This window comes from Adiantum capillus-veneris, chromosome 4, assembly GCF_014529385.1.
Source record: "Adiantum capillus-veneris isolate H3 chromosome 4, ASM1452938v2, whole genome shotgun sequence".
Classification (NCBI taxonomy): domain Eukaryota; kingdom Viridiplantae; phylum Streptophyta; class Polypodiopsida; order Polypodiales; family Pteridaceae; genus Adiantum; species Adiantum capillus-veneris.
In genome coordinates this window covers 16062881-16075407 of record NC_140934.1, presented here as the reverse complement: position 1 = coordinate 16075407, position 12527 = coordinate 16062881, and the positions used below count along the sequence as shown (strand labels likewise).

General features: G+C 45.5%; 1 protein-coding gene across 9 annotated transcripts in view; it reads right to left on the bottom strand.

Moving 5' to 3' along the window:
• The window catches only part of LOC147458778 (uncharacterized), a 372832-nt gene extending 360698 nt beyond the window's left edge, over positions 1-12134 (bottom strand). For all 9 annotated transcript variants that reach the window (XM_086510216.1, XM_086510214.1, XM_086510218.1 and 6 more), the window contains exons 1-2: positions 12007-12134; positions 11773-11913 (exon numbers count right to left, since the gene is read on the bottom strand). In XM_086510216.1, coding sequence (XP_086366342.1) covers positions 11773-11913; positions 12007-12084 — 219 coding nt within the window. In that variant the 5' untranslated portion in view covers positions 12085-12134. The remainder of the gene's footprint in view (positions 1-11772; positions 11914-12006) is intronic.
• Between the last annotated feature and the right edge of the window lie 393 nt (positions 12135-12527).

Below are 12527 nucleotides of genomic sequence, written 5' to 3'. Positions count from 1 at the left end.
GATGACATCTCAAGTCCAAAATATTCAACCCTCAAAGCCGCTTGGGAGAACACAGCTTGTCCATAGATAGAAGCCGAATGCCCCTCTTGGTAGACGAGGTCCGCCAAAAATGTTCTAAAATATTGGACATGAGAGACTGCAAGCGCAACCGAGGCCAGGATAACAAAGGCAAGTAAAACTACACATAAGCCACAAGGATGCATTGGATAATCCTGAGACGCACATGAAGTGGCCACGTGGACAATTTCCAATAGTTCAACTTGAAATGTAGACGTTGGAGCACCCAATCCGTTTTCTTCATAGCTGATACATTCCAACCCAGTGGATTACCGAAATGGCAAACCAGAACATGGGGAGGAACAATCTCCCCAGGCCACAATATCTTATGCCAGTCGCACTCTTTCAGAGGCAATAGCTTGGATTTGCAAAAGTTAACTTTGAGACCTGCTGCGAATCCAAACAAGTGAAGAGTATGCATAATCTGTTGTACATCATCATAGTTATTATGAGGCATGAACAAAGAATCATCCACATAAGCCTGACCAGCAAACTGTCGACCAGAAGGTAAAGTAAGGCCATGTAGCCTACCAGTGGAGGTCAAGGAATCCAAATACATAAACAAGGGATGAGTAGCGATCGCATAAAGCAAAGCACTCAGAGGGCAGCCATGCCGTACCGACCGTCCCAAAGGCCAAGATTTTGTGAGAGAACCATCCAGCAAGCCTGCAGAAGTACTGTTTGCATACAAGAAAAGCACGACACGGGATAGCCTAGGTCCAAAGCCCAAATGTCGCATGGTATCCGCAATGTAATCCCAAAGAACAGTATTAAATGCCTTTTCAATGTCAACCTGCATAACTAATACATCCTGTCGAGTATATTTTGTATATTCCATACCAATAATGACATTTGCGAGGTTATCAATAATTTGACGTCGCGGAATGAAGCCGTATTGAGATTGATGCAAGCCTTCGTACAGAAAGCATTTGAGTCGGTTAGCAAGCATTTTTGCCATTAATTTATATACCACAGGAATAAGTGTAATAGGCTGCCAATGTGAAATTCTTCACACAATGCATGCTTAGGGATCAGCTTGAGCAAACCTTCTTTCCAAGAGGAGGGTAATTCCTATTGTTCCCAAGCTGTATTCATCATGAATAATAGAGGCAACTTCAAATAATCCCAAAAAGACAAGAAGAATTCCACAGAGAGACCATCCCAATCAAGAGCTCTCCATCGACCTAAATCAAGCAAGCTGGCATACAATTCCGACTCAGTGAAAACAGCTTCCAAGTCTTGAGCCTGCCGCAACGAGAGAATGGAAGTAACATGTGATAGAAACATGTGACGCGCTTGGCGAGCTTCTCTCATGGGAGAAGAAGGGGCCTCAAACATTTTGCCATAATGAGAGCGTAGGGCTAGTGCTAGCTCTCGAAAAGTGGAGGTCCACTCCCCTGACGGTAATTTAACTCTTCGTATAGCTTGAGACTGCCTCGAGTGATGCAAATGCTGAAAGAATTGTTTAGAAGCACATCCTTTATCTGCAAAAGCCTGTTGACGAGCTCGAGTCTGCCATTTGGCCAATTTCCTCTCATCATTGTGTCTTAATATTGCACGAGCAGAAAACAACTCAGCCATTTGAGCATCAGTAAGAGAAGAATGATTAGCCAAGTGCATTAATCGGATACAAGCATACATCTTTTGCCTGGTTAACCTGTTCCCTTAATTGTGAAAAATAATCCCTGCCATAATCCTGTATAACTAATTGAGCACGCATAACAAAACGAAACCATGCTATGTCCATGTCAACATACATCTGGGAGAGCAAAGGCGGGATGATATTCACAATCATAGTGCGAAAAGGCTCATGCTTAAGATAAGCATTATTGACATGCAGAAGTCTTTTCTTGGGTAGGCGATCATTGACATCAAAAGAGCCAAAACGAAGTTTCAAGCATACGGGAAAATGATCCAAGAGACACGTAGCATAATCAATCCTCATCTCGCATACAAAGTCATATTGTTGCATGTGAAAAAGATACCAGCGATCCAGCCGAGAGCGATACATGAATTGAGCATTGTGCTGAAAAGTAAAGCCTGGATCAGTCGCATGCAAAAAGGGCCACAAATCAAGCCCATTACAGGTCGACATAAATTGGTCCCAAGATTGCCGTTCCATATGAAGCATGTGAGAATGGCCAGTAGTATTATCCGCAAGGTTTGGTGCATTATTAAAATCCCCGCAGAGAAAGGCAGTGGAACGCCAACAATAAGAAGAGATAGCACTCCACAACCGTGCTCTATCTGTAGAAGCTATGTATGCATATAATCCTCCAAATTCGAAAACTTCTCCATTAACAATGCATTGGATGACCATCCATCTCCCAGCCGGGTCATTAAAGACCAAGGTCGGGAAGAGTTCATGTCAAACAAGCATAAGTACTCCAGAATGGCTAGCTGATCCTGCATAAGCTATCCAGTAGCCCGCAAAGTAAGAAGTCTGTCCTGCAAATTGGTGCTGGTTATGCTCTTGAAGAACCACAATGTCTGCGTACATAGTGCCAAGTAAGCCGCCACTTGTCGTGATTGCATAACCCACACACATTATAGAGGATGCAATTCAAAGAACTATGCATTCTATATGGTATATATAGTGGACGAGGAAACAGGGAAAGAAAGGGGGAAATAAAACTCAAGTACACGTGCCCATCGACACATCCTCCCCAGCTGAAGGTGCCTGAGAAGGTAGGTCAATATCTAGACATGGATAATTGAAAGGAAATGCACCTTGCGATGAAGAAGCTTCTCCAGTAACAACCTCCTTGTAAGAACGAACAACCTTGTCCCAAGCTTCAGCCAAAGAAGTGTTGTCATTACAAGGGAGTTTTTTTTTAGCAACATTCTTCAAAGGAGGCACATAATTACGAGAAGATGCCGGAACACGAGGTGTAGCAGCTTTGACTGGTTTCTTGGGCACTATCCAAGTTTGAGAGGTCGAAACCTGTTCTTTTCCCTTGTCTTTAATATTTGGAGAAGCAGAAAGTGCAGACAATTGTACTTGTTTCCTCTTGCCTTTAATTGCCCCAGCTGAGGGGGAGGAGGTTGAAACTCCTTTAGTTTGAACCTCAGTAGAAGGTTTCGGAGGCGAGCGAGGTTGAGGAGCAGGCACAGCTGAAGAAGGTGGTTGCAGATTTGGTTCCGGACATCCGGACTGCATATGACCAAATTTTCCACATCGGAAGCAAGAATTTGCAAACTTGCCTCATTTAAGCTTAAATGGGCGCTTTCCAACCACTGTATCCCCAGAATCGATCGAAATACCTGCTGGTGTGGGGATATCCGTGTCCAACAAAATACAAAAACGGTTTGTGTTTGCCTCCAGCTTAGGAGGACAAATGACTTTGCTTAACTGAGCAGCCAACAAAGGAAGAAAATGACGCCAAGTGCGAGGAAAGTCGACCACCTCAACCCAGACGGGACACTTGTGACGAATGAGACTCTGATAGTCCTTGGTAAGAGCCCAGGGCAGCACATGAGTCATCTGCGTATTGACGAAAAGAGGAGACACTTCAAGCAGAGCATCCCCGAGCATCCATCTCAGCCAGCAAGACTTCGTAGAACCCTCGCGCACCAAAGTAAACCCCTCGGACTGCTTGCCCTTTGAGCAAGAAATCAACCCATTGGCCTACATCCTGAGCAGTAGGCATTCGACCCGGGAAAAAAAGAATCACAACGTTAAGTGCATATTGAGCAAGAGGATCCATGAGCTCATAGGGATGCGCACTTCCATAACAGGAGCGGATCCTTCCCAGGCTTGACGTGCATCCTTGAAGTCCTCATGCAAACATTCTTTGATAAGACTCAAAGCATCCATCTCCGAAGTTTCCATGGCTTTCCGACGACACTGATCAGTGGAATCCATGTGAAGCTCTCACACACACTCTCTTCTCTTTTTTTTTGGAAGTTTTTGATATATGACTGCTATATACACAGGCAAACACACACACTGGCTAGCTGTACAAAAACACACCCCCCTCTCTCGCACACAAGACGACGGAAGGACCACGTGCAGGCGAAATCAAACTTCCACCCTCGGCACGTTGTGAAGGGCCTGCACAAGGTAGATGTTGTGCAGAACAGAGTCGCGTGACAGACGAGGCCGAAGGATTCACCACACCCCCAAATCCCCCACAAGCGTACACACACACGCACTTAACATAGACACACACACACACGCAAGGCGGCTCTGATGCCACACACCACACACACTGCAAAGCTGACCAGCACGTTCGTGACTTCTGTGCCCTGCTGTACTTTGCTTGTAAAGACGCTTTCAGTACTTCTCACACACACACACACACACACACACACCAAGCAGGACTGCACAGAGCGCTCACTGCAGTAGCAGGTAGCGCAGGTCCTAGGGCTCGCGCAGGAGGGCAGAGGGCACGGGGCACAGGCCAGAGTGGTGCGCAGAGCTGCACAACACGCAGGTGCTGCAGCGCGCAAAGCAGGTCAGCGTGCAGGGGTGAGACAGCGCGCAGGGGCTCACACCAAAAGTAACACACACACACACACACTCTCTCTCTCTCTTTCCCATACACCGTCCTGTAAAACCCTTATGATGTTCTCTCTCTCTCACACACACACACACAAAGAGGCAAAAGCAAATGTGAGCTTCTTCTCTACACACTTTTTTTTTGTAAATCTATTTGATTAATTTACTAGTGGGAAACCTCAAAGCGAGGAAAACCCACCGAAAGGGTAATGTACAAGGGGAAGAACACAGAACTACTCAGCTATACAGAGTAGCTAGAAACATTCATAGGAAAGCCAATGTATCTATGCGGTGATATCACCAACTTCCAAAGAAAATCGTAACGATTGCCTAAGGGAAAGCTTGAAGAGTGGGAACGGGTCTCCATGAGTACGATGAAACATGTAAGCATTACGTGACTCCACAGGGTCCAATAAGCCCAGTATCTGACCCACATAAAGAAGACCGCAAAACGTTGTAGTGTCAGTGAGAAAATGCCAAATACCCAGAACCTTTTGTGAAAAACAACCCCAGGAAAGCAGAGCCACATACAGGCCGATACACAGCGAAGGAAGTCTCTAGTAATGCAGCAATCCCACAACAAGTGGCAAATATCCTCTTCTACAGTGGAGAAACGGATGCAAGAAGAGGGGCAAATATGACGCGCCCTAAGAAAAGTGCCAACAGGAAGCACTCCAAGCAAAAAAGCGCCAAAGAAACAATCGCTCCTTCAAAGGGAAATGGCTTTTTAACAAGGCAGAGAGAAGCTTCCTCCACCAGAGATCAGATTTGTGCATGTGCCAAAGAGCATTGCAATGATTAGCAAGCCATGATTGTGGTAGAAGAATAGCATAAATTCGACCCGTATAAATATCTCGAAAAGGCGTTTCCCGAAAATCCCAATCAAACATGTGATCACCATCAGGTAAAGGTGAAACTGGTAAAAAGTCAAGCAGCATACTTTGAAGTTCTCTCAAAAACTGACGGTAATGCATGCCCAATCCAAAACGGCGAGCGGCAAAGGGAAACTCAAAAGTATACCCGGTCTCATCAACTACATCCTCAACCACACGAATGCCACGGCCAGAGAGAAAGAAAGCCTGGCGAGGGGAGCGATCAACCAAAGTAAGAGAAAATGCTCGGCTCCAATGGAGGCTCTCCAAACGAACCGAATCACCTTCCTGCCGAGGATTCCATGAAAGATGAATCATAACCTCTTTCCATGCAGACACTAAAGTGGAAGCAAGAGGACATCCAAGAATGTACCCTTCCATCTTGCCGAAAACCACCTCCCAGATAGATGGTTGCCAATGGCCAAAAGAGGAAGTAACAACATGCTCACCAAGGTGTGCAAACATAAGAGTCCAAGGCTGAATTTGTTGCGCAAGTGTAGGCAACAACATAGCTTTGCGAGCAAGAACATGCCTGCACAAATCCAAGATGTTAAGACCACCCAGGCGTTTAGGAGTGCAAAGCTTCTCCATAGACATCAAGCGCAAGCCATTTTTCTGAGCATGGGTCCGCCACAAATGGGACATAATGTCCGACATAAGAGAATCAAGACAACGACGAGGCCAATGCATCAGCGGCAAAAAGAACTAAACCATATGCCAACAGGATACTCTGAACAATTCAAAGACGAGCACGTATTAGCCAAGTGGATAACTTCCAGCAGTGCAATTCGACATTCAAACGTTGCATAACCCAATCCACTCTCTGAGAATGGGTGACATTCCATCCAATTGGATAACCCAAATGCCTAGTATTCACGTTTGGAGAAACAATCTCACATGGCCACAATAGACTGTGCCAATCACAAGAACGAAGAGGCAGAAGCTTCGATCTACAGAAGTTGACTTTAAGCCCATCCGCAATGCCCAAAAGTCCCAAGGCTTCCATGATCACTTCGACATCAGCCTTCTGATTACGAGGCATAAACAACGAATCATCTACGTAAGCCTGGCCAACAAAGGTACGACCCGAAGATAACCGCAAACCATGAAGACGCTCAACAGAGGTCAAGTGGTCAAGATAAATCAACAGTGGGTGGCTATAGCATATAACAAAGCACTAAGGGGGTAACCCTGCCTGAACGATCAACCAAGAGGCCAAGATTCTGTTAATTCTCTTTCCAAGATCCCCCAAGACGTGCTACATGCATACAAGAAATAAACCACATTGGCGAATTTAGGACCAAACCCTAGGCACCTCATCGTGGCAGCCAATGAAATCCCATTGTACAGTGTCAAAGGCCTTTTCAATATCAACTTGGATAACCAGCACATCCTAATGAGTGTACTTGGCATACTCCATGCCAATCATAACATTAGCCAAATTGTCCATAATCTGGTGACGTGGAATGAAACCATATTGAGCCTGATGGAGTCCTGCAAAAAGATGATCCTTAATGCGGTGGACCAGCATCTTAGCCAATATCTTGTAAATCACCGGCATCAAAGTAATCAGGCGCCAGTGAGAGAATCGCTCGCAAAGCGCTTGCTTAGACAGCAATTTAAGTAAACCTTCTTTCCAAGATGGTGGCAAATCCTGTTTCTGCCATGCTGCATTTATCATGAAAAGAAATGGAAGTTCAAGAGCGTCCCAAAAGGAGAGGAAGAATTCCACAATAAGTCCATCCCAACCGGGAGACCGCCAACGGCCCAAAGCAAGCAACGCACTATAGTCATAGATGACACTTTGCACCCTCATAACAAAGCAATACCAGGCAGCATCAAGATCAAAATTCATGTGAGCAAGAAGCAGGGATATAATATCAAAAATCATGTCACAAAAAGCCGCATGAGTGAGATAAGCATTGTTAATATGTAGCAGACGTTTTCTAGAAAGAGGTCATCACAAAGAGACTGCCCAAAACTCACATTCAACAAAACAGGGTAATGATCACAGAACTGTAAGGTGTAATCGATGCTGACCTCACATACAAAATCCTCGTATTGTTGTAGATTAAGCAAATACCATCGATCCAACTACGCTCGATAAGAAGAGTGAGCAACATGCTGAAAAGTTAATCTAGAGGCATTTGGGTGCAAATGTCGCCATAAATCAATCGTCGGAGTAGTAGCAAACAGATTATCCCATTCTAGCCTTTCCGAAGACATGATGTGTGAATTACATGTGGCGCTGAGGAGGCAGCAGGTCGCACAGAGGCTGACAGGGGGCGAGCAGGCTCAGGACAACAGGGTTTGGCTACGCAAGGACAGACTGCTGTGCTGAGTGCAAACTGCTGCAACGAGTTGCAGAGGGCTCTCGACGAGCAGTCCACGCAAGTCTCAAGGGCGCCCAGAAGCTGAATTTCGCGCAGGTGTCTCTTACCCACACGCGCACACACACACTCACACACCCGTTGGCACAGGCGTAGTGAGCTACAACAACGCGCAGAAGATCTCGCGACAGGGAGCGAGGAACTACACACACACACACACACACACACAAAAGTTCTTCTTCTCTACACACACACACACATATACATACACACACTTTTCTTTTTTGTAAATCTTGATTGAATTTACAAATTTGACCCGGATGAACTCTCTCTCTCTCTCTCTCTCTCTCTCTCTCTCTCTCTCTCTCTCTCTCTCTCTGTGTGTGTGTGTGTGTGTGTGTGTGTGTGTGTGTGTGTGTGTGTGTGTGTGTGTGTGTGTGTGTGTGTGTGTGTCTAGCCGGTTTCACATGCTTTCCACACGAGCATGGGGCCAGCACAATGGACTATGTCTTGGCACAGCCAAGCTTCATCCCTTGCATTTAGGATTTCACAGTAGGACCCAAACCAGTGGGTGTAGCAGTGGATCATGCTCTCTTGACACTTCCCGTCTCCTTTCAGTACAGTACAGCCCAGGTGTAAGGAGGTAGGCACCGAAGGGTATGAAGTGACATTTTGGATGTATTACATAGCTTTGCAGAGGATAGTGAATTGTCTGTAAACCTTGGTAAAACCAAGGTTATGGTGCTTAACACCACACCGCAGTGGATCAAGAGATCAGCACCTACATTCACTTATGGTCAAGAGACTGCGGAGTACACAAATGCATACACTTATCTTGGGGTAGTCTTCACTGGGCCAAAATTTTCTTTGAAGAGACCAGCAGAGACTAGATTGACCAGAGCATATGATTGACCAGAGCATATGCGGCCTTGGGAGGATTGGAGAGGATGTGTTCGTAGGTTCAGTTTCAGGAACCCCGAACAAATTTCTCGCTCTTTAATACCTTGGTAGCTTCAGCTATGCTCTATGGCTTGGTATCTATGATCTCTCGGCTGATTAGAGACAAGGCCTCTGTGCCACACGAGATAATTAGAGCGGAGTTAGCAGCCCCAGCCTATGGAGATAGAGGCGCTTACCAGATCAATCTCCTTTATGCACAGCTTATGGGATACTACCAGAGACAGATATGCCAGATTGGCCCTTGAGTCCTCCAGATAATTAGCTTTACAAGGGGACACATCATGCTGGTATGCACAGATGTCCTCATGGTTCAAGATACATGGCTTCAGCATGGACAGCTTGCCTCCCTTCCAATACTCCCTTGATGCACCATCGATGTCTCTTACACGCATGGAGATTACTCGACTCATTCGCCAGGACCTGACCCAATTGGACACGAGGAGGACATGGATAGAGCCGACACAGGAGTTGGGCACGAAGATGGCTTTCTAGAGAGCAGCTTCTCCAACTCACAGGGGATGGGTTTGTGATTCGACCCAGCTATATGGATACACATCTATCTCATGGGTTACGTTGAGCCATTGGTCAGATATGGACATCTTCACACCAGCTTGAGATTGAGACTGGTAGATTCAGAGGGATACCAACAACTAACAGGATATGCCGCCTCTGCCATACAGAGCCAGAGACGGAGATGCATTATATATGTCAGTGCACACTGTATTACGAGATACGGGGTCACTTCTACTGTTTATTCAGAGAAGGCTTCAAACCCTTCTCCAGAGTCATGAGCTATCAGGACCAGAGATGTCTTGGATTGTATCTACTTGAGGTACACAAACACAGAGATAGTTTACTGAGGAGATTTGGAGAGAGACAATCCCAGAGACATATTACTGATTTCTTCACACCAGACACTGGACAGATAGAGGAGAAACAACCACTGCAAAGCTCAGCTCATACTCACACCCGTGGTACTCTCATTGACCGGGCATTGGAGCTATGGAGATCGAGACGCCCACGACTAAGGAGAGGAGCTTCACAGCATTGACGGATTTGAGCCATGCTATCTCGACATCCAAAGTACAGATGAGGATGGATTCGTCACCCATTGAATCTCTCTCTTGTGTTTGGGCACATCAGTTTGTAACAGATTGGTCTCATAGGTTATTTTGACCTTTTGAAGACGTTAATACATCATTTTATTTCATTTCACACACACACGCACGCGCGCACATATCTATTATTGGTAGGCTGATTAGCATGCACGAATGAGGCACAAAAGATTGTGTTAAGGAGCCCAAAATGAAGCTCTCAGCAAAGGCTATCAAGTTCATTGTGCTTTGCAAGTGAAAAGCACCTCCATAATGTGTTTTGTAAGGGAGAGAAAGTGACAAGAATAGGAGCAAAAAGGCGGTTTAAAAATGCAAACTCTACACTAATTTGCACATAATGGTAATAAATACCCAATCAGCCACATATGGTGAGTGTTGGGGAAAGTCAAAAAAACAATCTTCCAAAACTCCCGATAGAGTTTATAGATAGGGAATTAGGCACTTATTGGGAATGCAAATTATTGATTAGCGAATTAAACTAGAGAGGCCTAAATGTGCAAATGCAAGCCTAAGTTCCTCCTACTAATCAAGCATGGAGTAACGGCTCATTGGTATTGATACAAAATCACAGATAGTGTAGGAAAGAATGTGCACTGGCCTTTCCCCATGATGCAAGCGACCCATTGGCGATTGGCCGAGGCCAACAGCCATGGCTAGCACCGTAGCTACATTGTGGGAAAAGGACCCTGCAAGTCCTTTTCCAGCCGTCAAGGATCGGGGGGCCAATCTCCATGCAAATTAGGTGCTTCCATAGAGGTGCAAAACAGTGTCGAACACCATAGTCCAGGTATGTGTGGGTTGATCCAAATTCTGGAGAGGTGGTAGCATAGAGCCGTCTCCAACCTCCTTTTTCCTTCTAGCTGCTGAAGTGTCATCTCCTGCTTATGCTACCATTGCTATGTCGGAGCTGGTGCTGAGGCAGTTGTATTCATTGTCGTATGCTGATGTAGCTCCCATACAACGGCTGCTACAACTGATTCCGACCTGGAAGGCCAGCTGATCTGATGGTGTAGATCAACAGCCTCCCCACCCCCAACCTTGACGGATTGGAAATGAAAAGGAGTGCATTCATGATGGAGGAGATTCTTGAGCTACTGTGGTTACAAATGTCCTCCTTTTTCAAAATATGCCATTTTGGTAAATTGTTGACGTTGTTACTTACCAAATTGATGATTCTGCATAAAGCATTGAGAGGGCAGAGAACAAACTTCAACAAAGCGCAAGATAACTAACTGGACGAGGGAACAATAATCGGAAAAATTGTTAGTATGAAAACAATTTACAGTTTGCCAAATTGCTTTTTCTTCTAAGTTCTTTCACACCAAAATCCAGTAGGTTATTTGCGTGTGGGCGTACTAGACAATGGGTTCATGATTATGCAATTAGAATCTGGTGAATGCAGAAGCCTTTGTCATGGTGGAGAAAACGACTCAAGATGATATGGAGCAGTAAGATGCCTTTTAAATGTCGGCTTTTTCTATGGTGCTGCTTGCTTGCAATTCTTCCAGTTGTGTGACATCCGATTTGTGGTCCATCTGATGAAACCTATTATGAAATTGTCCTGCCTCTCGCAATTTGTTGGATCATATAGTGGGGCTTCTTTGAGCTCGTTTCCCTTCTATGTCTTTTGGGGCATTCTTGCTCCTGCTCTTAAAGACCCTTTTTTTTATTGGCTCGGGTACTGGGCTATGTGGACAATCAGGCAGTCGAGTACTCGGTCTATTTTTATGTTAGACGCCATTTCAAACCTTCTTTTTAAAAGAATCTTTACATCAGTCTCTTTGTGATTGTCTGTTGACCCATCATTGTTTGGACAATGCCTTTGTTCACTATGAAGTAGGGCTTTTCTTGTATATGATATACTCTGTGGGTTTTCCTCACCCACTAGTCACTAGTAATTCAAGAGTGATTTACCAAATAAAAGTGTGTGTACTTACACACGATGACTCTACAGTACTAAACCAAATTTCTTTCTCATTCTCTTTCTCTTGTTGAGAATAGCAGTTGGTCGCTCCTCTGCCAGTAAGAAACGACGCCCTTTCTGTCTGCTTCTCTCTTTCGCTAGCATGAAATTCTTGCTGCACGCCATCAAACAACCGCTGTTACCCGCCAAACAAACAGTTTGCGATGGCATAATAATAGACGTAGGTGCATGAATGATGCGGTCTTACGGCAAAGCTGGACCTCCGATTCCCCCGCCATGCCGTTTTCATCGCATCGCCCGCTCCCTCTTCGAGCTGTTGCGCCATCTCCAGCGGTGTGCGCGCGCACGCGAGAGAGAGAGAGAGAGAGAGAGAGAGGAAGAATTTTAACGTCGTAGGAAACTATCCCAAGAAACCTTATTCCGATGACGGGAGTTGAACTCAAGACGTATTATGCAAGAAATCTACCACACTTTGGGTGATAAAAAGATTATACCAATTTCCTCTTCTTATTAACACACACGCACACATGAGAAGAGGAGAATTTTAACATCGTAGGAAACTATCCCAAGAGACCTTAAAGATCTATCCCACAAGGAGAGTTGAACTCAAGACCTGTTATGAGAGAGAGAGAGAGAGAGAAGGGGGGGGGGGGGGGGGGGGGGGGGGGGGGGGGGGGGGGGGGAAATGCAAAAGAAAAACCAAACATCTTGTTGGCAAGGGCACGTGCTTCCAGAGGCGTTGCCACACGATGGTCAAAGGGTGGGTTG